This window comes from Pan troglodytes, chromosome 18 (genome assembly GCF_028858775.2).
Source record: "Pan troglodytes isolate AG18354 chromosome 18, NHGRI_mPanTro3-v2.0_pri, whole genome shotgun sequence".
In the NCBI taxonomy this organism is placed as follows: Eukaryota; Metazoa; Chordata; class Mammalia; order Primates; family Hominidae; genus Pan; species Pan troglodytes.
Window position 1 is genome coordinate 18,532,494 of NC_072416.2, and position 25,471 is coordinate 18,557,964.

At 48.5% G+C, this 25,471-nt stretch overlaps 1 protein-coding gene and 1 pseudogene across 29 annotated transcripts in view; one reads left to right on the forward strand and one right to left on the reverse strand.

The window, feature by feature from the left end:
- ABCC1 (ATP binding cassette subfamily C member 1) overlaps positions 1-25,471 on the forward strand; it is a 187,263-nt gene that overhangs the window by 113,678 nt on the left and 48,114 nt on the right. For 23 of the 29 annotated variants that reach the window (XM_063796774.1, XM_054668955.2, XM_016929507.4 and 20 more), the window contains 6 exons: positions 2,485-2,572; positions 7,173-7,248; positions 10,176-10,302; positions 14,185-14,361; positions 17,387-17,554; positions 20,996-21,176. In XM_063796774.1, coding sequence (XP_063652844.1) covers positions 2,485-2,572; positions 7,173-7,248; positions 10,176-10,302; positions 14,185-14,361; positions 17,387-17,554; positions 20,996-21,176 — 817 coding nt within the window. The remainder of the gene's footprint in view (positions 1-2,484; positions 2,573-7,172; positions 7,249-10,175; positions 10,303-14,184; positions 14,362-17,386; positions 17,555-20,995; positions 21,177-25,471) is intronic. The other 6 variants (XM_016929513.4, XM_016929516.4, XM_063796770.1 and 3 more) reach the window with 2 other exon arrangements.
- LOC107968800 (large ribosomal subunit protein uL22-like) lies at positions 24,658-25,109 on the reverse strand (annotated as a pseudogene).

Below are 25,471 nucleotides of genomic sequence, written 5' to 3' on the forward strand. Positions count from 1 at the left end.
TATATATATATATATATATATATATATATATATATATATATATATATTTGAAAATTAACCAGGCATGGTGGTGTGCCCCTGTACTCCCAGCTACTCAGAAGGCTGGGGTGGGAGGATCAGCTGAGTTTGGGAAGTTGAGGCTGCAGTGAGTCATAGTCACACCACTACACTCCAGCCTGGGTGAAGGGAGTAAGACCCTGTTTTTTTTGTTTTTTGTTTTTATTTTTTAGAAACAATATAGACCCTGTAGAATCTCTAAAATTCCTGCCATTGACTGTGTAAGGAGGGGTGGCTTTCTGTTTTGTCACACTTGGGCACTACTGGAAGCTCCTGTCACTTTTCTGCACTATTTTCACATTCTTTTTCCGAGCATTGCGAACATCCCTTTTGAAAACTCCATTTTAACTACATAGGCAAATCAACCTTAAAATTTGGTAGTACAAGGCTGATTGCAGGCTTTGTCAAAAACAAAAAAATCCATTTTATTATGAAAAATGTCAAGTGTACACAGAAGTAGAATAGCTTAAAGCTTGTAAACTGGCATTAAAAGAAAAAGAAAAAGAAAAAAAAAGCCAAGCATGATGGCTCACACCTTCAATCCCAGCATTTTGGGAGACCAAGGCAGACAGATCAGCTGAGGTCAGGAGTTCGAGACCAGCCTGGCCAACATGGGGAAACCTTGTCTCTACTAAAAATACAAAAATTAGCCAGATGTGTTGGTTGGTGCCTGTAATCCCAGCTAATCTGGAGGCTGAGACACGAGAATCTCTTGAACCCGGGAGGTGGAGGTTGCCGAGGTTGCAGTGAGCCGAGATTGTGCCACTGCACTCCAGCCTGGGCGACTGAGTGAGACTCAGTCTCTAAGAAAGGAAATAATACAACATGAACCCCGTGTACACATCACTCAGATTCAACATCGGCATTTTTTGGCTGGGTGCAGTGGCTCACGCCTGTAATCCCAGCACTGTGGGAGGCTGAGGTGGTAGGATTGCTTCAGTCCAGGAGTTCAAAATCAGCCTGGGCAATGAGACCCTTACTCTACAAAAAATAACAAAATGGGTGTGGGGTGCACACCTGCAGTGACTACATGGGAGGCTGAGGCAGAAGGATCGCTTGAGCCTAGGAGTTTGAGGCTGCAGTGAGTTATGTTTGCACCACTGCACTCCAGCCTGGGCAACAGAGCAAGACTCTGTCTCAAATAAAGAAACCAAGGCTGGGTGCAGTGGCTCATGCCTGTAATCCCAGCACTTTGGGAGGCTGAGGTGGGCGGATCACGAGGTCAGGAGATCGAGACCATCCTGGCTAACACGGTGAAACCCTGTCTCTGCTAAAAATATAAAAAAAATTAGCCAGGTGTGGTGGCAGGTGCCTGTAGTCCCAGCTACTCGGGAGGCTGAGGCAGGAGAATGTTGTGAACCCGGGAGGTGGAGCTTGCAGTGAGCCGAGATTGCGCCACTGCACTCCAGCCTGGGTGACAGAGCGAGACTCCATCTCAAAAACGAACAAAAAAAACCCAAAACATTTTGCCACAGTTGATTTATCTCATTCTTTTTCAGTATCCCTCCCTTGTCCCTCTTTCCCTTCATTTGTTTTTAATGCTAAACTCTGCTATCTATCCCTTCATTCTTTCCTTTCTTTGCCAAATAATTTTAAAGCAAATCTCAGACCCCTTACATTCTACCCACAAATATTTCAGCATGCATTTCTTCCTACATAATGTAATACCATCATCATGTCTAAGCAAACTAACAATAAGTTTTTACAATAATACTCAGCCCATATCCAAGTTTTCTGGAATATCTCAGAAATGCCTGTCCCTTTGGGCTGTTTGAATTGGCTCTGTTGCATTTGCTGTTACGTTTCCAGAGTCCCTTTTCCACCAGGCCTCTGCCCTTTTCTTCTTTTATTTTTATTTTTATTTATTTATTTTTTGAAATGGAGCCTCACTCTGTCGCCCAGGCTGGAGTGCAGTGGCATGATCTTGGCTCACTGCGACCTCTGCCTTCCCAGGTTCAAGTGATTCTTCTGCCTCAGCCTCCTGAGTAGCTGGGATTGCAGGTGCGTGCCACCACGCCAGGCTAATTTTATGTTTTTTTTTTTTTTTTTTTTAGCTGAGGCGGGGTTTCACCATGTTGGCCAGGCTGGTCTCAAACTCCTGACCTCAAGTGATCTGCCTGCCTCGGCCTCCCAAAGTGCTGGGATTACAGGTTTGAGCTACCATGCCCAGCCATTCGCCCATTTTTTCTGAAATACCTTTTGTGGGCTTTTAAAACAAAGCAGAACCAAAACCTGTTTCTTTTTTTGTTTTGTTTTGTTTTGTTCAATTCTAAAGTATACACTGGTTCTAAGAAATGTGGGACCTTCAGAAGTAAGGGAGGGTATGTGCCCCTCCACACCCGGGGAAACCCTTGAAAGTTAACCTTGGTTGGTTTTGCAAAAATGCTTTTTAAAAATAACTCTGCCCTGCCATTGCTCTCTGTATAGGCGAGTGTCTCCCTCAAACGCCTGAGGATCTTTCTCTCCCATGAGGAGCTGGAACCTGACAGCATCGAGCGACGGCCTGTCAAAGACGGTATGTGTGTGTTCGGTCCTGGCTTCTGGAAGTGGCCGCCTTCCCATCTCCCACTGGGTCCTCCCTAGTTGCATTTCTTTCCCTTGGCTGCCCTCAGGTTTGACTCTGCCCAGCCGCTTGTCTGCGAGACCCCGGGGGACAAGGGTTCTGCAGAGCCTGCAGAAGGGAAGAGAAGCGTGGCCTCCTGGGGCTTCTGTCCTGTCTCACACTTCCCAGGAGGGTGAACTTGCACTTGCATTTTTGTTTTCTTGCTGAGGGGCAGCAGCTGCTTGAGGCTTCCCCCTGGGAGTCACTTTCCAAGGCTTTGACCTTGATTCTATTCTGGGCTAAATGAGAACTCTGGAGGCTGGCCAGCCTCCATCACCCACAAGCTGTGTAGACTTAGGTCTGAGCCTCAGTTTTATCTAGATAAGGGAAACAAAAGTACCTTTCTTTGGCTGAGTGTTACTTGGATTTTTTTTTTTTTTTTTTTTGAGACAGGATCTCATTCCATTTCCCAGGCTGGAGTGCAGTGGCGCAGTCACAGCTGTCACTGCAGCCTTGATTTCGCGGGCTCAGGTGATCCTCTGACCTTAGCCTCCCAAGTAGCTGGAACTACAGGCACACACAGCACCATACTTGGATAATATTTTGGTATGTTTTGTAGAGACAGGGTTTCACCATGTTGTCCAGGCCGGTCTCGAACTCCTCAGCTCAAGCAATCCACCTGCCTTAGCCTCCCAAAGTGCTGGGCTTATAGGCATGAGCCACTTCTCCTGGCGTTTTTTTTTTTTTTCCAATATTAAATTTTTTTATTTGGAGAGACAAGGTCTTGCTTTGTTCCTCAAGTTGGTCTTGAACTCCTGGGCTCAATGATCCCTCTGCCTCAGCCTCCCAAAGTGCTGGGATGACAGATGTGAGCCACTGCACCTGGCCATGCATTTTTATTGGCAGGTTTGTTTGTTTTGTAGCTTGTTAATTTATCGTTTCCTAGCCCATCCCCCTGAGCCAGGGATGTTGTTTGTAACCATCTCTCTAGGCACTTAATAATAAATATTAGGCCGGGCACAGTGGCTCACGCCTGTAATCCCAGCACTTTGGGGAGCTGAGGCAGGTGGATCACTTGAGGTCAGGAGTTCGAGATCAGCCTGGCCAACATGGTGAAACCCCGTCTCTACTGAAAATACAAAAATTAGCTGGACATGGTGTTGGGCACCTGTAATCCCAACTACTCAGGAGGCTGAGGCAGGAGAATCACTTGAACCCAGGAGGCGGAGGTTGCAGCGAGCCAAGATTGCGCCACTGCACTCCAGCCAGGGCAAAGAGTGAGACTTCATCTCAAAAAAAAAAAAAATAATAATAATAATAAATATTAATGGCACTAAGTGCAGTGACACGTTCACTTATAAAGCCTCTGTCATGCAGATTCCGTTCCAAGGATGTCAGTGTCCCAACTTGTCCATTACTCACCATGGTACCCCTGGAGGAGGGTGATGGAAGCCCCCATTTTCCAGATGAAGAAACTGGTCTCTGAAACTTGCCTGAGATTGCACAGCTGATCAAAAGAAGAACCAGCATTCACACCCACAGCCCATCGGTAGAGTCCATGCTCTTCCTGGCCATAGGGTGTTGCCTCACTGAGATTTACTGAGTACCTACTATGTGCCAAGCATTGTGAGAAGTGCTCTGTGTGCACTGCCTCATAGACACCCCATCACAGCCCTCTGAAGTTGATTGCATGATTGTCAGCCTTCTTTTACAGAAGAAAAAGTGAGGCACAGGCTGGGTGCAGTGGCTCGTACCTATAATCCTAGTACTTTGGGAGGCCAAGGCTGGAGGATTGCTTGAGGCCAGGAGTTTGAGACCACGTTGGGTAATGTAGTGAGACCTCGTCTCTACAAAAATTAAAAAATTCACCAGGCATGGTGGTGCACCTGTAGTCCTAGTTACTTGAGAGGCTGAGGCAGGAGGATTGGCTGAGCCCGGGAGTTCAAGGCTATCGTGAGCTATGATCATGCCACTGTACTCCAGCCTGGGTGTCAGAGTGAGACCCTGTCTCAAAAAACAAACAAAGGCACAGAGAAGTTAACTAACTTGCCTGTGGCTACCCAGGTACGAAGTGGTAGCCCCAGGATTCAAACCCATACAGACTGGCTCCAGAGTCCAATGTCAGAAGATTGAATGTGTGTAAACGTCGGTTATACCGCTTGAGCTTTGTCTGGCACCTCACAGGCGCTCAGGTATCTTTAGTGGCACCTAAACGTTTGACATGTTTGACACAGCACCTGGTGCACAGAAGATGATAAACAGATCCTGGGAGTTGTCACGTCTCTGGTCTGAGCGAGATGGTCTCTGCATCTTCAGCTCAGCCCCCTGGTGTGGGGTTTTTTATCCTGGGCGCTACTGACATCTGGAGACACATTGTTCTTTGTGTTTGGGGACTGTCCTGTGCACTGTGGGATGTTGAGCAGCAACCCTGGACTCTACCCATTAGATACAGTAGTATCCACCCCAATTTTGGCAACCAAAAATGGCTCCAGACATTGCCAGATGTGCCTTGAGGGACACAGTTGCCTCCAGTTGAGAACCATGGCCCAAGTGGATGCTGGACTCTTCCTCCCAACACCCCTGGGCTGTGGTCATCTGGTTTCTGCTGTCCCAGTGTCCCACATCTCCTCACATCATAAGGCAATGATTCCATCTACTCTGGGGTCAAATTTCTCTGCTAAACACAGGCTGAAATTTGAGGTGGCCGGCGGTGGGCCGGGGGTGGTTTCTTGCTACTGAAGTTGTTCACAGCTCAATGCAAGCATCAGGAAACCCCTAGGCCCCTGGGTGCCGCCCGCACCCCAGCCCCTCCTTCCTGCCCTAATAGTGGCCTCCTAGGTGGTTGGACTTCCTGGAATGTTTAGCACGCTCTAGCCAGTGGGGGCCCCCTTGGCTGCTCCCAGCTCCCAAGCTAACCGTTCTCTGCAACCTCTCTCTCTCCAGTGGCTTTTCTTAAATTCCTTAAATAGCAACTCCCAGTTTCCTCATTCCACGTCCACTCTTAGAAGAGCTGAGGGAGAAAGTTAATCTAGGTTAACCAGCACCTTCCTCTCTCTGTAGGTTTTTTGTTTTTTTGATGCATGGAGGAAGTTATTTCTTCATTTGACAACTTAAACAAAAAATACTCCTGTATTATCTCCAGATGGTCTTAAGGTGGCTTATAATTCAGAGAGCTGCTTTTCTGTTTTTTCTTTTTCTTTTTCTTTTTTTTTTGAGACAGAGTTTCACTCTGTTGCCCAGGCTGGAGTGCAATGGCACGATCTTGGCTCTCTGCGACCTCTGCCTTGGTTTCAAGCGATTCTCATGTCTCAGACTCCCGAGTAGCTGGGACCACAGGCATGCGCTACCACACCTGGCTAATGTTTGTATTTTTAGTAGAGATGGGGTTTCACCACGTTGGCCAGGCTGGTCTCGAACTCCTGACATCAGGTGATCTGCCCGCCTCGGTCTCCCAAAGTGTTGGGATTACAGGCATGAGCCCCTGCGACTGGCCTGCTTTTGTTTTAAGTGAGAGACATGAAGTAAAAGGAAAATAACAGGAAGAAGAGTAAAAGAAGACAGAGGTGCTAGGAGCTTTAGAAGTGTGGAGCTGGCCGGGCATGGTGTCTCATGCCTGTAATCCCGGCACTTTGGAAGGCCGAGGCAAGCAGATCACTTGAGGCCAAGAGTTCGAGACCAGGCTGAGCAACATGTCAAGACCCCATCTCTACAAAAAATACAAAAAAAAATTAGCTGAGTGTGATGGTGCACATCCTGTAGTCCCAGTTGCTCAGGAGGCTGAAGTGGGAGAATCGCCTGCGCCTGGGAGATGGAGGTTGCGGTGAGCCGAGATCGCACCACTGTGCTCCAGCCTGGGTGCAAAAGCCAGATCCTGTCTCAGAAGAAGACAGAAACACGGAACCAGTTAACGTGGCCTTTGTCTCCAACACTCTCCCCTTCCCTGTGCCCTCGTACCACACTTCCTGTTCCGTATCCTCTTTTTTTGAGTTTATCGTGATGGATGTTTTAGAAAGATCCATCTGCTGTGATGTGCTGTGTGTAGAGTGGTGTGGCTGGGGGAGGAAGACAGAGGACATGGGGAGAAGGGTGAACCACCTCCCTTTGAACCTCAAGGAGGGCCCAGCGGTCTGATGCTGGCCACCCCAGTGGAGAGAGGTTTGCATGTGGACGCCAGCTGTTTCCCACTGACCTTGGCCACTGCTCGGCCCTCCCAGCTGGAGCTGCCCCGAACCTGCCTGAGAAGGGCCAGGGCATCGAGAGCATTGAGTAATTCTCATGCGGCCCCCGCCTCTGCAGTCATCTCCCGAGATGATCGTCCAGATGGCGCAACCCCATCTTACAAGGACGAAGCTTCTTGCAGTTTCCTTCTGCTTTCTGGGTCTGGGGCTGCCTCCAAAACTGCAGGTTGAGTTTCTTCTTTTAGAACCCGTGGCTGATGTCACCAGATAATAATGCCTAGCGCCATTCGTGCCAAGCTTCTGGGGTTGAACCATTCAAGCAGAGAAAGAGAGCGTTCTGTTCATGTGGAGTCGCACAGCTCAGCCTGTCCCTGACATGTCTTTGTGCTTTGTAGGCGGGGGCACGAACAGCATCACCGTGAGGAATGCCACATTCACCTGGGCCAGGAGCGACCCTCCCACACTGAATGGGTAAGCCGGGACGTGGACACACGTGATGGCGTGGAGAGAGCCACAGGGCTTTTGTCAAACGTGGATTCGAATTCCCACCGTGCTCCCTCTCTGTGACCTTGAACAACTCACTTTGCCTTTCTAAGACTTAGCTTACCCATCTGGACAATGGGTGCAGATACACCTGCTTAGGCTGTCGTGAGAAGCAGACACAGATGCCTAGCACAGAGGGTTCCCTGTGATTGTAAGTTACAGCAGCCTTGGACAGCTAGACTTAGACAATACAGGAGATTCTTGGCTTGCATAACTGGGAAGTTCTACTTTCAGGTGCGGTGTGATCCAGGGACTCTGCCATCGGAACTTTCTTCATATTTTCTTTGTTTCACTTTCTCCTGGTCTGCTTTATCCTCACACATCCTCTCCCCTTGTGATGGTAAATGGTCCCAACAGCTCCCACTGTGTATCCCACTGTTAGGAGAACTGCCTGCTTCTTATTGACCCAGATTGGGTCCTGTGCCCTCTGTGAGGCAATCGCTATGCCTTCAGACACTGAGTGTGCTGATTGGCCAGTCTCAGTCAGAGGCTGTGATGCTGCTGAACTCCAGTGCCCCTCAGCTGCCCAGCTCACCCTTTCTTGCCAGCTTTCTATCTGGCACCCCACACCCTACAGTCCTTACCTTTCCAAAGCACATGATGTCTAGGAAATTGACCTTATCCCCAGGCAACTTGTCAAGCACCTCTCATTTTTTTCTGACCAGAGGCCTTGAACAACAGCTTTTTAGGCCCCCTTAAGGAATCCGCAAAACACAGGGGTGATGGGACCCTTTTAGAGGTTTAGCTCATGCCTGGGTAGCCAAATCACTGCTGTATTTTATCATGAAGGAGAGATACTCTCCAGAGAAAAGGATCTGTAGAAAGCCTGCATTGAAAATTCATGGGGGTACTGCATGCCTAGGAAGTTCTTCCTTATGTCTAACTTAAATCCTGCCTGCTTCAATTGTAGCTGTTCTGTCTTGTTGAGCTCCACAACTAATCTGTATCTGTGTCCCTTTCCTGACCCAGTGGTTTTCCTGTTCAGTTACCTTCCCCCCATGAGCCCCCAGAAACTTTCTCTAACCCTTTTCTCTCATCAGCCTGTAAGAATATTTCAGTCTCACATGGACAGTGGCAGGTACTGTCTCACTGGGCTTCCTGCCCACTCAGGCCCCATAATCCTTTCCCCTCCCAGCACAGGAACAAAAAGCCTGATGAGTGTCACCATGCAGCAGTGTCATAAGAATGAAACAATCAGTGACAGCAACGACTATCAGCATTTCCACTAATACTCTGAAATCAGAAAGGTGGCAGTTAAAAAGCACAGAATCCCAGCACTTTGGGGGGCCAAGGTGGGCACATCACCTGAAGTCCGAAGTCTGAGACCAGCCTGGCCTACATGGTGAAACCCTGTCACTACTAAAAATAAAAAAATTAGCTGGGCATGGTGGTGCATGCCTGTAATCCCAGCACTTTGGGAGGCTGAGGCGGGCAGATCACTGGAGGTCAGCAGTTCGAGACCAGCCTGGCCAACGTGGGGAAACCCCATCTGTACTAAAAATACAAAAATTAGCTGGATGTGGTGGCACTCACCTGTAATCCCAGCTACTTGGGAGGCTGAGGCACAAGAATCATTTGAACCTGGGAGGCACAGGTTTCAGTGAGCCAAGATTGAGCCATTGTACTCCAGCCTGGGCCACAGAGTGAGACTCTTGTCTCAAAAAAATAAATAAATACTTAAGTAACTAAATACAGATAAATAAAAAATAAAAGCACATTCCGTATAAGTGAGTCCAGCAAAGGTTTGGATGTGCCCTCCCTTCCCTGGGAGGATGGAAACCCTGCTCTGGAGGTGCCGTCGGCAGTGGGAGTGGCCTGTGGTTGACCTGCCCCATTGACAGCCGGTCTTGCTGGGAGAATGCTGAGCTTATTTTATTTTGCTTTCTGCTGTTCGTTAAAGGATGATTTCAATAGAGACATCTTCCTGAAATTCAACTCAGATTTATTCATATGCGTTTCCCTCTTCAACCCTTTGGTGGCTCCCGGCTGGCAGAGTTCAGGTGTCGTAGCACAGCGTCCTTCCAGGACATATTTCAAGGTGCTCCCAGGTCTGGCCACTACCTACCTCAGTGCCATCGCATCCCTGGTTACACCCTGTGCCTTCACCCCTTTACACCTTTCTCCGGCTCTCCCCATGTTTCTGTGTGTGGGACACGCCTGCTTTTCTGTCAGAGTTTTTTGGTTTATTTATTTTCTGAGACAGAGTCTCAACGCTCTTGCCCAGACCGGAGTGCAGTGGCACGATCTCAGCTCACTGTAACCTCCGTCTCTTGGGTTCAAGTGATTCTTGTGGCTCAGCCTCCTGAGTAGCTGGGACCACAGGCCCTGCCGCCGCGCCTGGCTAATTTTTATATTTTTAGTGGAAACGGGGTTTCACCATGTTGGCCAGGCTGGTCTCGAGCTCCTGACCTCGTGATCCGCCTGCGTTGGCCTCCCAAAGTGCTGGGATTACCAGCACTGGCATGAGCTACCGTGCCCGGCCCCAGTTTGTCTTGAGGTGTCCTCTCCTTTCAGACCTTGCGTCGTGCCCCCAGTGAAGTTTTTGCCTCTCCGAGGGGCAAAAACTGTTCCAGAAGCCCACTGTGACAGGATCCCTCAGGTTACTCCCTGCCTCTCTTCTCTAAGGGACACCTGTCACCTGCCTCCCACCTGGAGGCCCCCTGAGACGGGTCACTGAACTGAACTCAGCAGTAGAAATGGGAGGAATGTTGAGGCCTTCAGTGTTTAGTATAGTCTTGCCTTCTGTCTGTCTTTCTCTTTCTCTACTTGGGGTAAATTGAGGCTCGGTGGCCATGGGCATTAGCCCGGCAGGCCTCATTCAGCGTGGCTGAGCCAGGTGTGTTGTGTCGTTTCAGCATCACCTTCTCCATCCCCGAAGGTGCTTTGGTGGCCGTGGTGGGCCAGGTGGGCTGCGGAAAGTCGTCCCTGCTCTCAGCCCTCTTGGCTGAGATGGACAAAGTGGAGGGGCACGTGGCTATCAAGGTAGGATGAGGACCAGCGGGGAGGGGCAGTGGGGAAGCTGGTGGTCTGAGGAAAAGCTCAGAAATGTTGGTGTTTCTTTTGACTGTCCCTGTGCCAGAAGCGAAAGCAGCAACGTCTCTTTTCCTCCTCCTCCTGTATCTTTCCACTGTCTCTTTCTCTCTCGTTCTTTCTGTTCTGTTCCGTGCTGTCCTAGAAGGCAGGATTTTGGTATCATTTATTTCCATCTGTCTCCCAGCACTTAAAATAGTGCCCAGTATATAGTAGGCACTTAATAAATATTTATTTTGTTATCTCCTTATTAAGCTGTATTTTATTATTATTGTTATCATTATTATTTTTTTTTTGAGACAGGGTCAGGCTCTGTCCCGCAGGCTGGAGTGAAGTGGCGTGATCTCGGCTCACTGCAGCCTCTGCCTCCTGGGTCCAAGCGATTCTCCCTCAGCCTCCCCAGTAGCTAGGATTACAGGCATGTGCCACCATGCCCAGCTAATTTTTATATATTTTTAGTAGAGACGGTGTTTTACCATGTTGGCCAGGCTGGTCTCAAACTCCTGACCTCAAGTGATCTGCACACCTCTGTCTCCCAAAGTGCTGGGATTACAGGTGTGAGCCACTGCATTTGGCCACTTCATAAATACTTAGTAGACACATGAAGACTCCCTGGTACGCAGCCTGTGTCTCCTTCCCTTGCGTCTCTGCCTGTCACTGAGTGTCTCTTGGTCTGTTTGGGTCTTTTTGGATTGTTCTTTATCTTTATGGATCTGGATCTCTGAGTATCTGTTCTTATAAATGTAACAAAACAAAAATGTTTATGTGGTTGGAATATTTCTTTAGAACATTTTTTAAAGGGAACAGTTTAAATTTTTAGTGTTGAATTCTTAATATGGAGACTGCAGTTTTACTGCTTTTAAATACACAGTGTACTTTGAAGTAAGTTGAAATTCCCCAGGAGTGAGCTTAAGAGGCTCCTTTACAAATAATCCCCACTGGAAATCAACAGCCTTTGTTTGCATTTAGTTCACTCCCCATGAAGGCCTTTTCCTAGTGTAACAATATGTCCCTGGAAGTTTTGCTACCAGCATTTCCAGGAGTGTGGTCTGCAGCCAGCTCATCTTGCAGGACATTTGGGCGATAAAGAACCCCAGGCTCAAACAAGCGTGGGAAATAATGCATACTCCAGCCCCCTCCCTCTTGGAGACTTATAGTAAACATTAGCAAATTAAAGGCTCTGACAAGTCCTGCAAGGAGAAAAAATCTATTAACTGTTTAACCTTATGTGTCCCAGGTGTACTTGTCCGCACCTCTTTAGTGTCTGTGCGACTGCACATTTGTCTCTTGGAATCTGCCTTTGGGAATGTCAAGTTTATGACGTTGTTTGTTGTTGGGGGTTTTTTTTGAGACAGAGTTTTTTTTTGTTGCCCAGGCTGGAGTGCAGTCGTGTGGTCTTGACTCACTGCAACCTCTGCCTCCTGGGTTCAACCGATTCTCCTGTCTCAGCCTCTTGAGTAGCTGGGATTATAGGCACCCACCATTACTGCACCCGGCTAATTTTTGTATTTTCCATAAAGAAGGGATTTTACCATGTTGACCTGGGTAGTCTAGAACTCCTAACCTCAGGTGATCTCCCCATCTCGGCTTCCCAAAGTGCTGGGATTACAGGCGTGAGCCACCGCTCCTGGCCTAGTTTATGACATTGTTTTTATTTCAGAGCAAAACCCTTTCTTTGATTATACAATGCCTTTAGAAAGTATACATTGTGGTTGGGTCCAAATTAATGACCTTTAACTGTTGTTTTAAGAAATGTTTTATCATTACTTTCAAGTTCCTGCCATAAAATAAGATGAATGAACCATGAGAGCTAGATTAATGGAAGAAAATTCCAAATCCCGATGGGATCCACATTGCTTTCTGTTTCCTTAACCCCAGCTTTCTGCTATCCTGGCACTATTAGCATTTCAGGCCAGATGATTATTTATTATTGGTTGTTTTGCCTAGGTAAGGGGAGTGCTAGAAATGTATATAAAATATTTATCTTTTCCCAAATGTTTTAGTCGGTGTGGTTTGTGTATATTATGTCTGAATTTTCTGTGGGTTCTATGGTAAGGCACCACTGTTGACATTTTGGCTTTTTAAAAGTTAGGATATTCAAGTCAGCAGGTTAATTATTTGAGAATTTAGAGTAAGAATGAGGGTACCTGGGACCTGCTGTCAGCTTTGCCCTCTCTAGAATTCCCTTATTCAAGAATCTTCTGGCTGGGCGCAGTGGCTCACATCTGTAATCCCAGCAGTTTGGGAGGCTGAGGCAGGTTGATCACCTGAGGTCAGGAGTTTGAGACCAGCCTCACCAGCATGGCGAAACCCCGTCTCTACTAAAAATACAAAAATTAGTGGGCCTGGTGGTGTGCGCCCTTTAGTCCCAGCTACTCAGGAGGCTGAGGAAGGAGAATCCCTTGAGCCCGGAGGCAGAGATTGCAGTGAGCTGAGATCTTGCCACTGTATTCCAGCCTGAGCGACAGCAAGGCTTCGTTTCAAAAAAAAAAATCTTCAGGGGCTCCCCTTGCCCTTCTGATGAAGCCCATGCTCCCCACCACGTATAGGCCCCCTTGCTGTCCCTGGTGTGTTTTCTGCCAGTCGTTCCCTCACAGGATTGATCGATGTTCCTGTCACACTGGCCTTTCTGTTCCTTGAACGTGCCAAGTACTTTTCACTTCCAGGCCTTCGCATGTGCTGTTCCCTCGGACTTGAATGCTCTTCCCTCTTCTCCTCGTGAAACTGACTCATTCTTCACTTTTTGGTTCTTGTCTAAACATATGTTTGAGCTGAGCATGATGGCTCATGCCTATAATCCCAGCACTTCAGGAGGCCAAGGCAGGAGGATTGCTTGAGGCCAGGAGTTTGAGACCAGGCTTAGCAACATGGCAAGATTTTGTTTCTACAAACATAATAAATATATAGAGAATTAACTACCTCAGCATTTTCATTAGCAAAATACACAAAACAAATATCCTTACTCTAGCCTTTATTCTCATGCTGTTTGTGATACCTGACATATGGAAATAAAAATAAGCCTTTGAAATGGTTGCTTTGATATAGGAGTCTTTGCTTCAATTTTTAGCAAGGATATTTCCTCAAAGATCCTTCCCGGATGTCCCAAACTAGGTCAGTCTTTTAATTTTTTTGAGACAGGATCTTGCTCTGTGGTCCAGGCTGGAGTGCAGTGGCACGGTGCAATCTCAGCTCGTGGTACCTCCATTTCCTGGGCTCAGGTGATCCTCCCACCTCAGCCTCCCAAGTAGCTGGGACTACAGATGCACAGCGCCATGCCTGGCTAATTTTTCTATTTTTTTTAGAGATGGGATTTCTCTATGTTGCCCAGGCTGGCTTTGAACTCCTGACCTCAAGCAGTCTGCCTGCCTCGGCCTCCCAAAGTGCTGGGATTACAGGCATGAGCCACTGCGCCTAGTCAAGTTAGACTCTTAAAAAGTGTCATATATCTTTTTATCTTCGTGTCCACCGTAACTGTAATCAAGTAGTTTTCCGTCACGTGAGGGACTTCCACTCTTTGGAAGCAGGGGTTTTGATCACCGCTGTAGGCATTGATTAATAGCTAGCTACTAAGTAAATAACTGTAATCTTATCCACGAGGATATCAACTCTTTGACTCCTGATATTGGAGTCAGTGATTCACCTGCTGTGGGTTCTGATCCCAGCCCTGGCATCTGTTGTCCTTTGTGAGTCAGTTTCCCTCTTGCCAAAGCAATAGTTGTGATGAAAATGACTTGTGAAGTGAGGCCCTCCTAGCAGGCGGGTGGGCCAGCTGTTGTCTCGTTGATCAGATCTGTCTGTGTGTCTGTCTCACCTAGTTCTCCATTTGCAACTTAGGGCTCCGTGGCCTATGTGCCACAGCAGGCCTGGATTCAGAATGATTCTCTCCGAGAAAACATCCTTTTTGGATGTCAGCTGGAGGAACCATATTACAGGTCCGTGATACAGGCCTGTGCCCTCCTCCCAGACCTGGAAATCCTGCCCAGCGGGGATCGGACAGAGATTGGCGAGAAGGTCAGTATAGGTTGGATGTTGGCCCCTGAATCAGTCAGCTGTTGCTGCGTAACAAATGCTCTCACAATCTCAGTGGTCTGTGAGTCTGCTGCTATCAGCTGACCCGGCAGGGCTCAGCTGGGCGGCTCTGCTGCACGCTGCAGGGCAGCTGAACTTGGGTCCAGGCTGTGGGTGTGGCTCCGGTCTCCCTTACAGAGCTTTTGCTGGGGACCGGGGTGAGGGGTCCACAGCTTTCCAAAGGGGGGCTCTTCTCATGGTGGCAGCAGAGGCCCAAGATAGGCCCCCCAAAAAGCATGCAATGTCCCTTAAAGTACACTGTCCCTTCTACTCACAAAGCAAGTCACTTGGCCAAGCTCAAAGGCAAGGGACCAAGAAGGAAGTACATTCTACCTTTGTGGTCACATGACTGCAGAGTCACATGACAGAGAGCATGCTGTTGGGAGGAGGGGAGTTGATGATTCAGATGTTCACAGTCCCTGTCAAGATAGCCATAATACTGAAAATAGCACAATAGCTAACACTTACTGAGCATTTTCTCTTTCTTTTCTTTCTTTCTTTTTATTTATTTATTTATTTTTGAGATGGAGTCTTGCTCTCTTGCCCAGGCTGGAGTGCAGTGGCACGATCTCAGCTCACTGCAACCTCTGCCTTCCGGGTTCAGGTGATTCTCCTGCCTCAGCTTCCTGAGGGGCTGGAATTACAGGTGCATATCACCACACTCGGCTAATTTTTGTATTTTTAGTCGAGGTAGGGTTTCACCATGTTGGCCAGGTTGGTGTCTAACTCCCGACCTCAAGTGATCGGCTGGCCTCAGCCTCTCAAAGTTCTTTTTTTTTTTTTTTTGAAATGGAGTCTCTCTCTGTCACCCAGGCTAGAGTGTAGTGGCACACTCTTGGCTCATTGCAACCTCCGCCTCCTGAGTTCAAGGGATTCTCCTCCCTCAGCCTCTTGAGTAGCTGGGACTGCAGGCCCCTGCCACCATGCACGGCTAATTTCCGTATTTTTAGTAGAGATGGGATTTCGCTGCGTTGGCCATGCTGATCCTGAACTCCTGGCCTCAGGTGATCTGCCCACCTCTGCCTCTCACAATGCTGGGATTACAGATGTTAACCACCTCGCCCGGCCTATAACTTGAGTATTTTCTGTATGCTGGGAACTATGCTAAACATTTTACACGTAATTCTTCCTCACAGCAAGCCCATGGGTGGAATTTGTTGTTATACCTAGGTAATCATTGAAGAAAAGGAGGCACAGAGAGGCCAAGTGACTTACCTGAGGCCACACAGCCACAGAGCTGCAGAGAACATGGTTCCTGTGTCCATGTTGTTACCTGCTCATTTTGTCATCTCTAAAAGGGCCATTCTCTGCCTCTCACCACTGCAGACCCTCCCTCCTGCTGTGCTCCATCCCCCAGGTTTTCCTGCTGCTTCTCAGCAACCCCCAGCCCCTGCCCACCTCCACACCTTGGTCTGAGCCTTCCAGGCCTGGGGTGCCTCCCCTGCTGCTTGCCTGGCCACTTTGCTCTGGCACCCCATGGTGGTCGTGTGGTGTGTCCCCTCTTGGAAGACCAAGAGTGCAAAGCACTGGCCCATTTCTGTTTTTAGTTAACAAGCCAGGGGCTCCGTCGGCTTTCTTACGTGGTGAATGATGTTTAAAAATTGAGATACGTCTGCAGCTCCTTGGAAATAAAAAACAAATTATTGGCCGGGCGCGGTAGCTCACGCCTATAATCCCAGCACTTTGGGAGACCAAGGTGGGAGGATTGCCTGAGGTCAGGAGTTCGAGGCCAGCCTGGGCAACATGGTGAAAACCCATCTCTACTAAAAATACAAAAAGTTGCCAGGCATGGTGCCGTGCACCTGTGGTCCCAGCCACTTAGGGGGCTGAGGTGAGAGGATTGCTTGAACCTGGGAAGCGGAGATTACAGTGAGCCGAGATTGTGCCACTGCACTCCAGCCTGGGCGACAGAGTGAGATTCTGTCTCCAAAAACAAAAAGAAGGCACGTGGCTGCCAGGACCCCACCTCAGTGCATGGGAGTCAGGGCAGGCATCTCAGGAGGGGCTAGGCAGTAACCTGTGATTTCCAGCCAAACAGGGAAACGACGTTGGCTTATCTGTCATGGTGGGAGCTGGCGCTGCTGCTGGTCCATGCATTGTCCTTCCTCCTGGTGACTGGGATGTGGGCTGGATTTCAGTGTCCCCAGGCCGGAGCCTTGCTTCACCTATATGTGGCTTTGCCGGACAGTAACAGATCCAGAGTAAGCTGGCAAACACGGCAGCTGTCACCAACAGCAGCAGTAACAATAATATGACCACGTCCACCAACGCCTTCCATGAGACTAAGAGATCAGGGCCTTCCCACTGGTCAACATGATTTGGTGCCGTCAGCCACCCTTCGCTGAGCACTCGCTGTGCGCCAGGTGCCCTGCTCAGCACCTCACGGGAGATTCAGGTTTTCTCTTTTGCCCAGTTGACAGGTGGGGCTAAACCCTGTGCCTGTGATCCCTTCCTTGGTGGTGGTGGAGCTGGGGCCTGGCTCCAGGTTTGTGCAGGCGTGACCTCATGCCTTCAGCATCACACTTAAAGAAGAGGAGGTGGGTGCAGCTCTGCAGGGCCTTCACCCGGGACCTGCTGTGTCCTGAGCAGGCTCTATGCCTTTCTTTCTTTCTTGTTTAAAGAGACAGGGTCTCATTCTGTTGCCCAGGCTGGAGTGCAGTGGCCCAGCCATAGCTCATTGCAGCCTCGAACTCCTGGGCTCAAGCCATCTTCCCACTCAGCCTCCTGAATAGCTGGAACTACAGGCACACATCAGCAGGCTTGGCTAATTTTTTCTTTTCTTTTTTTTTTTTTTGTAGAGACAGGGTCTCCCTATATTGCTCAGGCTGGTCTCAAACCCCTGGCCTCAAGCAGTCCTTCCACCTTGGCCTCCCAAAGTTCTGGGATCACACCACACTCGGCCTGCTTCTACGTATCGTGAGTCTCAAGATTTCCCAGGAAACCCACTCCTGTGTATGTCTCTCCCCAGGGCGTGAACCTGTCTGGGGGCCAGAAGCAGCGCGTGAGCCTGGCCCGGGCCGTGTACTCCAACGCTGACATTTACCTCTTCGATGATCCCCTCTCAGCAGTGGATGCCCATGTGGGAAAACACATCTTTGAAAATGTGATTGGCCCCAAGGGGATGCTGAAGAACAAGGTGCCTGCTGGCGGGGCGGGGCTTGGTGTTGGGCCGTCTCGCCCTTTGGTTAAGTCAGAACATGTCCCCTTTAGGAGTCCTTGACTTTCTCTGGCTTTCTTTGTTTTTAATTGGACTTTAAAGAACACATTTCTCATGCTTGTCTTGGAAGCCTTCCTAAGATAGCCGTCTTGTACTTGTCTTTATAGGGGTAAGTCCTCCACGCAGAGTTAAATTCGTTGCCTTTGCATGGCCAAGGGAGGCCTCTCTTCCTGATTAAGTCACAGGGCTGGCTTCTTAGCGGGGAATCCCACCCCAAGACATTGCCTGTGACCTAGCAGGCTGCGTTTTCTTACTTGCAGAGGTGTCTGTGGGTAGAGGGGTCGGAAAATTGCCACAACACCTTAACGTGATAGGAAATAGTTCCTGTGTTCTTTTTATAGGGCAGTTGTGATAATGGGTACACACTGGCTCTTTTTTTTCTCCCCCTGATTTTATTTTTTTGAGGTGGAGTTTCGCTATTGTTGCCCAGGCTGGAGTGCAGTGGCATGATCTCAGCTCACTGCAACCTCCGTGTCCCGGATTCAAGCACTTCTCATGCTTTGGCCTCCCAAGTAGCTGGGATTACAGGTGCCCACCACCACGCCTGGCTAACTTTTTGTATTTTTAGTAGAGTCGAGGTTTCACCATGTTGGTCAGGCTGGTCTCGAACATCTGACCTCAAGTGATCTGCCTGCCTGGGTCTCCTGCAGTGCTGGGATTACAGGCGTGAGCCACCACACCCGGCTGTTTCCCCTAATTTTAAAACTAACACATCCCCATGGGGGGCATATAGATTAAGAAAAACATGAAAAAGAAAAATGGAAGCAGTTACACACATTCCACTGGTTAGAGGTTTTGTATTTTTTTCAAGTCTTTTTGCTCTGTGTGTAAACTTTTTAAATAGGGTTATCTTGTTACACGTATATATACAGGAAACATCGTGCTACATGACCTCTTGTAGTTGTTCCCATACATACCACTAACATTCTGTGTAAACATATTTTAAAATAGTACAAAACATTTTTGAAAATTACTAATACATGCCCATTGTAACAAAATTGAAAAGTATAAGAATATGTATATATTCTTATAATATATGTGTGTGTGTGTGTGTGTGTGTGTGTGTGTGTGTGTGTGTGTGTGCATGTATATAAAGTAAATAAAGCTGGGCACGGTGAGTAATCCCAACATTTTTGGAGGCCTAGACCAGTGGATCACCTGAGGTCAGGAGTTCGAGACTAGCCTGGCCAACATGGTGAAACCCCATCTCTACTAAAAATACAAAAATCAGCAGAGTGTGGTGGTGCATGGCTGTAATCCCAGCTACTCGGGAAGCTGAGGCCGGAGAATGTCTTGAACCCGGGACGTGGAGGTTGCAGTGAGCTGAGATTGCGTCACTGCACTCTAGCCTGGGTAACAGAGCGAGACTCCGTCTCAGAAAATATATATAAATAAAGTAAATAAAATAGTCCCTCTTCATCCTGCATCCCTAATCTTTAATTCTTCTCTTAGAGAGCAAGGGTTAGCAAATCTGGCCCACTGCCTGCTTTTTATATGGCTCTTGAGCTAAGAATGATGTGTGTATTTTTAAATAGAAGAAATCTAAACAGGAAGAATATTTTATGACATTTGAAAATCGTATTAAATTTAGATATCAGTGTCCATAAATAAAACTTTATTGGAACATGGCCAGTGTGTTTTTTTTCTTTTTTCTTTTTTTTTCTGGAGACATGGTTTTCTTCTGTTGTCCAGGCTGGAGTGCAGTGCCACTGTCATGGCATGGTAGCCTCCAGCTCCTCGGCTGAATCAATCCTCCTGCCTTCTGAGTAGCTCCTGGGACCACAGGCATGCAGCACCATGCCTGGCTAATTTATTTTTATTTTTATTTTGTGGAGACAGGTCTCACTATGTTTCCCAGGCTGGTTTCAAACTTTTGGCCTCAAGGAATCCTCCCGTTTTGGCCTCCCAAAGTGCTGGGATTACAGGTGTGAGGGACCGCACGTGTCCTGTTCTTTAAAGCATCATCTACAGATACTTCAACTCGGCAGGGCTGAGTTGGTGCCATGGCAACTGTAAGATCCATAAAGCTGAAAAGATTGACCGTTAGCTGTTTAAGGAAACGTATGCTGACTTCTATTAATAGTTTGATGAATGTCTTCCCAGACTTTCAGATTTGCAGATAAAATGTATGCATGTGCATATTTTGTAGTGGTTTTGGGGGTGGCTGACAGTGGGAGTTGTTTTAGAAAAAAATTAAGCCAGAGCTGGGCACAGTAGCGCATGCCTGTAGTCCCAGCACTTTTGTAAGCCAAGGGTGAATGGATCGCTTCAGTTCAGGAGTTCACGATGAGCCTGGACAACATGATGAGACCCCTGTCTTGACAAAAAAATACAAAAATTATCTGGGCATGGTGGCACGTATCTGTAGTCCCAGCTACTTGGGAGGCTGAGGCAGGAGAATCGCTTGAACCCAGGAAGCATAGGTTGCAGTGAGCTGAGGTCGCACCACTGCACTCCAGCCTGGGTGACAGAGCAAGACCCTATCTCCAAAAAAAAAAAAAAAAAAAAAAAAGAAAAGAAAAAAATTAAGCCATTGGGCTGGGCGCAGCGGCTCACACCTGTAATCCTAAAACTTTTGGGAGGCCGAGATAGGCAGATTGCCTGAGGTCAGGAGCTTGAGACCAGCCTGGGCAACATGGTGAAACGCCATCTCTACTAAAATACAACAACAAAAAAATCAGCCAGGTGTGGTGGCGGGCGCATGTAATCCCAGCTACGCGGGAGGGAGGCTGAGGCACGGGAATTGCTTGAACCTGGGAGGCGGAGGTTGCAGTGAGCCGAGACTGTGCCACTGCACTCCAGCCTGGACAACAAAGTGAAACTCTGTCTGAAAAAAAGAAAAAAAAAAAAAAGCCATTGCATACAAACTGTTTTGCTGTGGCACCATCCTTTTATTCCTTTACACACTTGTACGGTTCCCTCCCTACCTCTTGTCATTCAGGTTTTTGTTAAAAAATAACCTTCCCCATTACCTTTGTTAAAATTGCAAAACCCGCACACTTGGTACACCCGTTCCCCTTTTTGCTGTGTTTTCGCCATTCAGCAAGCACTATTCTACTAGTGTTCATTTCTCCTGAGGCCCTGGAATCTGGGGCAGGGGTCTTTGTTTCCTTCCCCTTCCCCAGCTTTTAGCTCAGCACCTGAGGCGTGGCAGGCCCTTTGCACATGCATGTTACAGGACCGTGTGCACAGGTTCAGCTGCTCCTGGATGCTGTTATCGCAGGTGCATGTCCCACCTTCAGACCTGAGTTTTGCCCGCCAGGTGTTCGTCGGCTCATTCCTCCTTTAGTCTTCACTCTGCCAAGCTAGGCAGTCTCACACATGTGCACTGACGTGGCCGGGTGTCCCCTTTGCCCACAGACGCGGATCTTGGTCACGCACGGCATGAGCTACTTGCCGCAGGTGGACGTCATCATCGTCATGAGTGGCGGCAAGATCTCTGAGATGGGCTCCTACCAGGAGCTGCTGGCCCGAGACGGCGCCTTCGCTGAGTTCCTGCGTACCTATGCCAGCACAGAGCAGGAGCAGGACGCAGAGAACGGTAGGGGCAGCCCCAGGGTTCCACCCGCTCAGGGTGTCTGGCACCTTGGAGGGCCACATTGGCCTCTTTGAGGTTGCCACCAGCCACTTGGGGAAGGCGACTCATCAGGGCATGAGGGTGGGAGCTGGATGGAGCCCCCTAAAGAAGCAATGTGGAAAACCACCTTGGTCCCTGCAGCGCTGAATTGGGAGAGAGTCTCGGTGCTTTATGGCCATGGGACGGGAGCACCAGGCTTCAGCTCAGCTGACCTCAGGGCAGGGTCTGGCGCCTTCCTGGAACATGACCTTGGACCTGATGAGTTTCAGGGTCCTTATGGCAAAAATGGGAACGATGGTAATTAAAGTCCTGGCTCTCGGGGCTGAGAGAAACTGAGGACATACGTGACACAAGAGATGTGAGGGTTGTGAGGTGAAGCACGGAGTTAAACTGGCAGGCTCGGATTGGTGACGTCTGGGTTCAATCGCCGGCCGCTCATCTCCCCAGCTGTGTGACCTCAGGCCTGCCCTTCAGACCCATCTGAGCTTCACTTTCCTCCCTCATAAAGCAGTTCAGCAGGGCCAGACGTGGTGGTTCCCAACACTTGTAATCCCAACACATAGAGAGGCTGAGGTGGGAGGATCGCTCCAGCTCAGGAGTTTGAGACCATCCTCGGTAGCCTGGCGAAACCTCATCTCTACAAAAAATACAAAAAATTTGCCAGGCACCGTGGCTCACGCCTGTAATCCCAGCACTTTGGGAGGCCGTGGTGGGTGGATCCCTTGAGGCCAGGAGGAGTTCAGGACCAGCCTGGCCAACATACTGAAACCCCAACTCTACAAAAAAAAAAAAAAAAAAAAAAAAAAAAAAAAAAAAAAAAAAAAAAAAAAAAACAATTCAGATGCTATTAAGTGCTTTGGAGGGGAAACAAAAAAGACAATGCCATGGGCTGAGGAGTGATGGGTGTCATTGTGGCAACTCAGGCAGGGGATAGGGAAACCCTCTCTGGGGAGGTTGCATTGGCATGGGAAGGAGCCAGCAGGGAGAAGATCTGGGAACAGTGTTGTGGGCAGAGGGAACAGCCAGTGCAAAGGCCTCAGGACCAGCATGAGCTCAATTTGTTTACAAAACAAAAAGGGTGGTGTGGCCAGACCATGGTGTGCCAGGACGTGGGGGGCAGGAGAAGAGGTCAGCACAGTGATTGTCCTGCAGGGCCTTCCAGGTGGGTTTTGGTCTAACTGCCCTGGGAAGCCACTGAGTGTCAGAGAGGCAAAGTGACCAGCCGCAGGATACACAGCAGCTGCTGGCAGGGTTGGTTCTCAAGTTGGTCTCTGAGTTTCTCATCCTTTGCCTGGGGTGGGAGCTCCTTCTCTGCAGAGGTCCTAGTGGTCTCTAATAAGCGCTTTCTTGAGATGTAATTCACACACGTAGGCTGGGCGCAGTGGCTCACGCCTGTAATCCCAGCACTGTGGGAGGCTGACACAGGTGGATCACCTGAGGTCAGGAGTTCGAGACCAGCCTGGCCAACATGATGAAACCCTGTCTCTACTAAAAATACAAAAATTATCCTGGCATGGTGGCGCACACCTATAGGCCCAGCTACTGGGGAGGCTGAGGCAGGAGAATAGTTTGAACCTGGGAGGCGGAGGTTGCAGTGAACCGAGATCGTGCCACTACACTCCAGCTTGAGCAACAGAGCAAGACTTAGTCTCAAAAAAACAAAACAAAACAAAACAAAAATTCATACAACATACAATTAACCCACTTAAATCACACAATCCAACCATCACCACAGTCAAGTTTAGAACTTTTTTAAATTACCACCAAAGGAAACCCCAATCCATCAGCCATGACTCCCTATTTTCCCCAGCACCTCCCAAGCCCTAGGCAACCACTAATCTTTCTGTCTCTCTAGATTTGCTTATTCTGGACATTTCATATAAATGGCATCACAATAGGTGGAATGTTGTGACTGGCGGCTTTTACACTTAGCGTGATGTTTTCAAGGTTCATCTGTGTTGCAGCTTCATTTCCTTTTATTGCGGAATAGTATGCCATTGTGCAGATAGACCATACTGTGTTGGTCTGTTCACTGGTTGATGGACATTCAGGTTTTTTCCACTTTCTGACTCTTGTGAATACTGCTGTCATGAGCCCTGGTGGTTTTAAAGGAAAAGTTGGTGGCCAGGTGTGGTGGTTTGTGCCTGTAATCCCACCACTTTGGGAGGCCAAGGCGGGTGGATCACTTGAGGTTAGGAGTTCAAGACCATCCTGGGCAGCATGGTGAAACCTCGTCTCTACTAAAAGTACAAACATTAGCTGGGATGGTGGTGCACACCTGTAGTCCCGGCTATTCGGGAGGCTGAGGTGGGGGAATCGCTTGAGCCTGGGAGTCAGGCTGCTGTGAGCCAAAATCATGCCACTGCACTCCATCTGGCCTGGGTGACAGAGCAAGACCATGTCTCAAAAAACAGTTGGATTTTTGTTTCTTGCCAGTGCATGATAGCTGACATTCCCTTCAGCTTTTAAATTATTTGATTAGACTGAATTTCTGCATGTTCATTCCCTTGTGGTTGGGAAGTTCTACCTTGAGTCTAGCCTGTTTCTTCTTGCTGCAGAATCCCCCTTTGTCTATCTCTCAGCCCGAGCAATGCATTGTGGCAACTTCTTGGTGACTTTTTCACTGACCTGCTTGGCAGGCTACTTTTAGGTGACAATACCCTTTGTGCTCTCTAAATCAAAATGTGTGGGTTTAGCTGAATCTTTTGCCCAGCGTGAGGTCTGTCTCTCTACCCTTCCGTCCAGGTGAGCAAAAAATGTCCTTAAACTCTCTTGGCCCCAGATAGGTTCCACACCCCCACTTTCTTTCCCAGCTGCTAGAGTATCCAAGCAGTGTATACAGAATATGGAAGGCTGCCAGATGCTTTGTGATTTTTGTACACATCAGCACTTAATTTGGTGATGCAAATGCCGCCCACCACCCTGGCACCTCGTGCGTTCATTTTCCCAGTTTGACCTCCCCACCTCCTGCCTTTGAGGTTACATAGAAGTCCTTGGCAGTGGGTCTTACATCAAACTGGGGCACCCCCCTCTCTCACCACCCACGCTTTTCCATTGCTCTGGAGGGGCCCTGGCTATAAAGTCTTGACATCAGGGTCTGGTCTTGCCCAGCCTTCGCCAACTCGAAGCGCCAATGACCTTGGGTTTGTTTAAACCACATTTTTGGCTCTTCCTAAAGGGGAACTTTTTTCCTTGTTGGATTAATCAGCTCTTTTTTTTAGAACACCCAGGCTGAAGGGGTGCAGGTGTTGGTATTTGGTTTGGGAGAATCCTTGAGGGGGGATGGGCAGGAACCAGGCTTGTGAATGGGGCCATACCGACCTCTCTCCCGGGATATTCAGTTTACTGATTTCTAAGAAATATATCTTTTTTACTGTTTGTCTCCCTCTCTCCTTTTTTTTTTTTTTTTTTTTTAACTTTTAATGGCATTCCTTTTATTCCTAATTTATTCCCATGCCATAAGCTTTTGTTTCTTCAGTTTCTTCTGGGATATATTTTTCTTCTGTGCAGCCTCCCCTTCCGGTTTAGGAACAGTTTGTTCCCTTTCAGGCAGGATCATCTGGATGTGGCAGAGTGAGCTCACGTATGGGTTAATCCGACCGACCCTGAGCTCTGTAGGTCCGGCGACGCAACTTAGGTGCTTTGTTCAGTTGGATATGCTCAAGGACCAGAGAATCTGCATCTGAACCCTTAAGTTTAGTGTGACTCTGTATTTTTAAGCATGTGCAGCAGAAATTCAGTGCTCTTTTTGGGCTGCCGACCTTGTGACCAGCCCCACTTCTTGGCCTGGGTACATCTACCAACTCCACCATTATAATGTCAGAATGGTACATGTTGTTTCTGTAAAGTGGCATCTTTCTGATACTTTGTGGCCTTTTGTATGTGCATACCTTTGATGGCCTGGGCGCTTTCAGGAGTGTTCTTTTTCTTTTTCTTTTTTTTTTTTTTTGAGACGGAGTCTTGCTCTGTCGCCCAGGCTGGAGTGCAGTGGCGCGATCTTGGCTCACTGCAAGCTCTGCCACCCGGGTTCACGCCATTCTCCTGCCTCAGCCTCCCGAGTAGCTGGGACTACAGGCGCCTGCCACCACGCCCGGCTAATTTTTTTTGTATTTTTAGTAGAAACGGGGTTTCACCGTGTTAGTCAGGATGGTCTCGATCTCTTGACGTCATGATCCGCCCGCCTCGGCCTCCCAAAGTGCTGGGATTACAGGCGTGAGCCACTGCGCCTGGCGTTTTTTTTTTTTTTATACAGAGTCTCA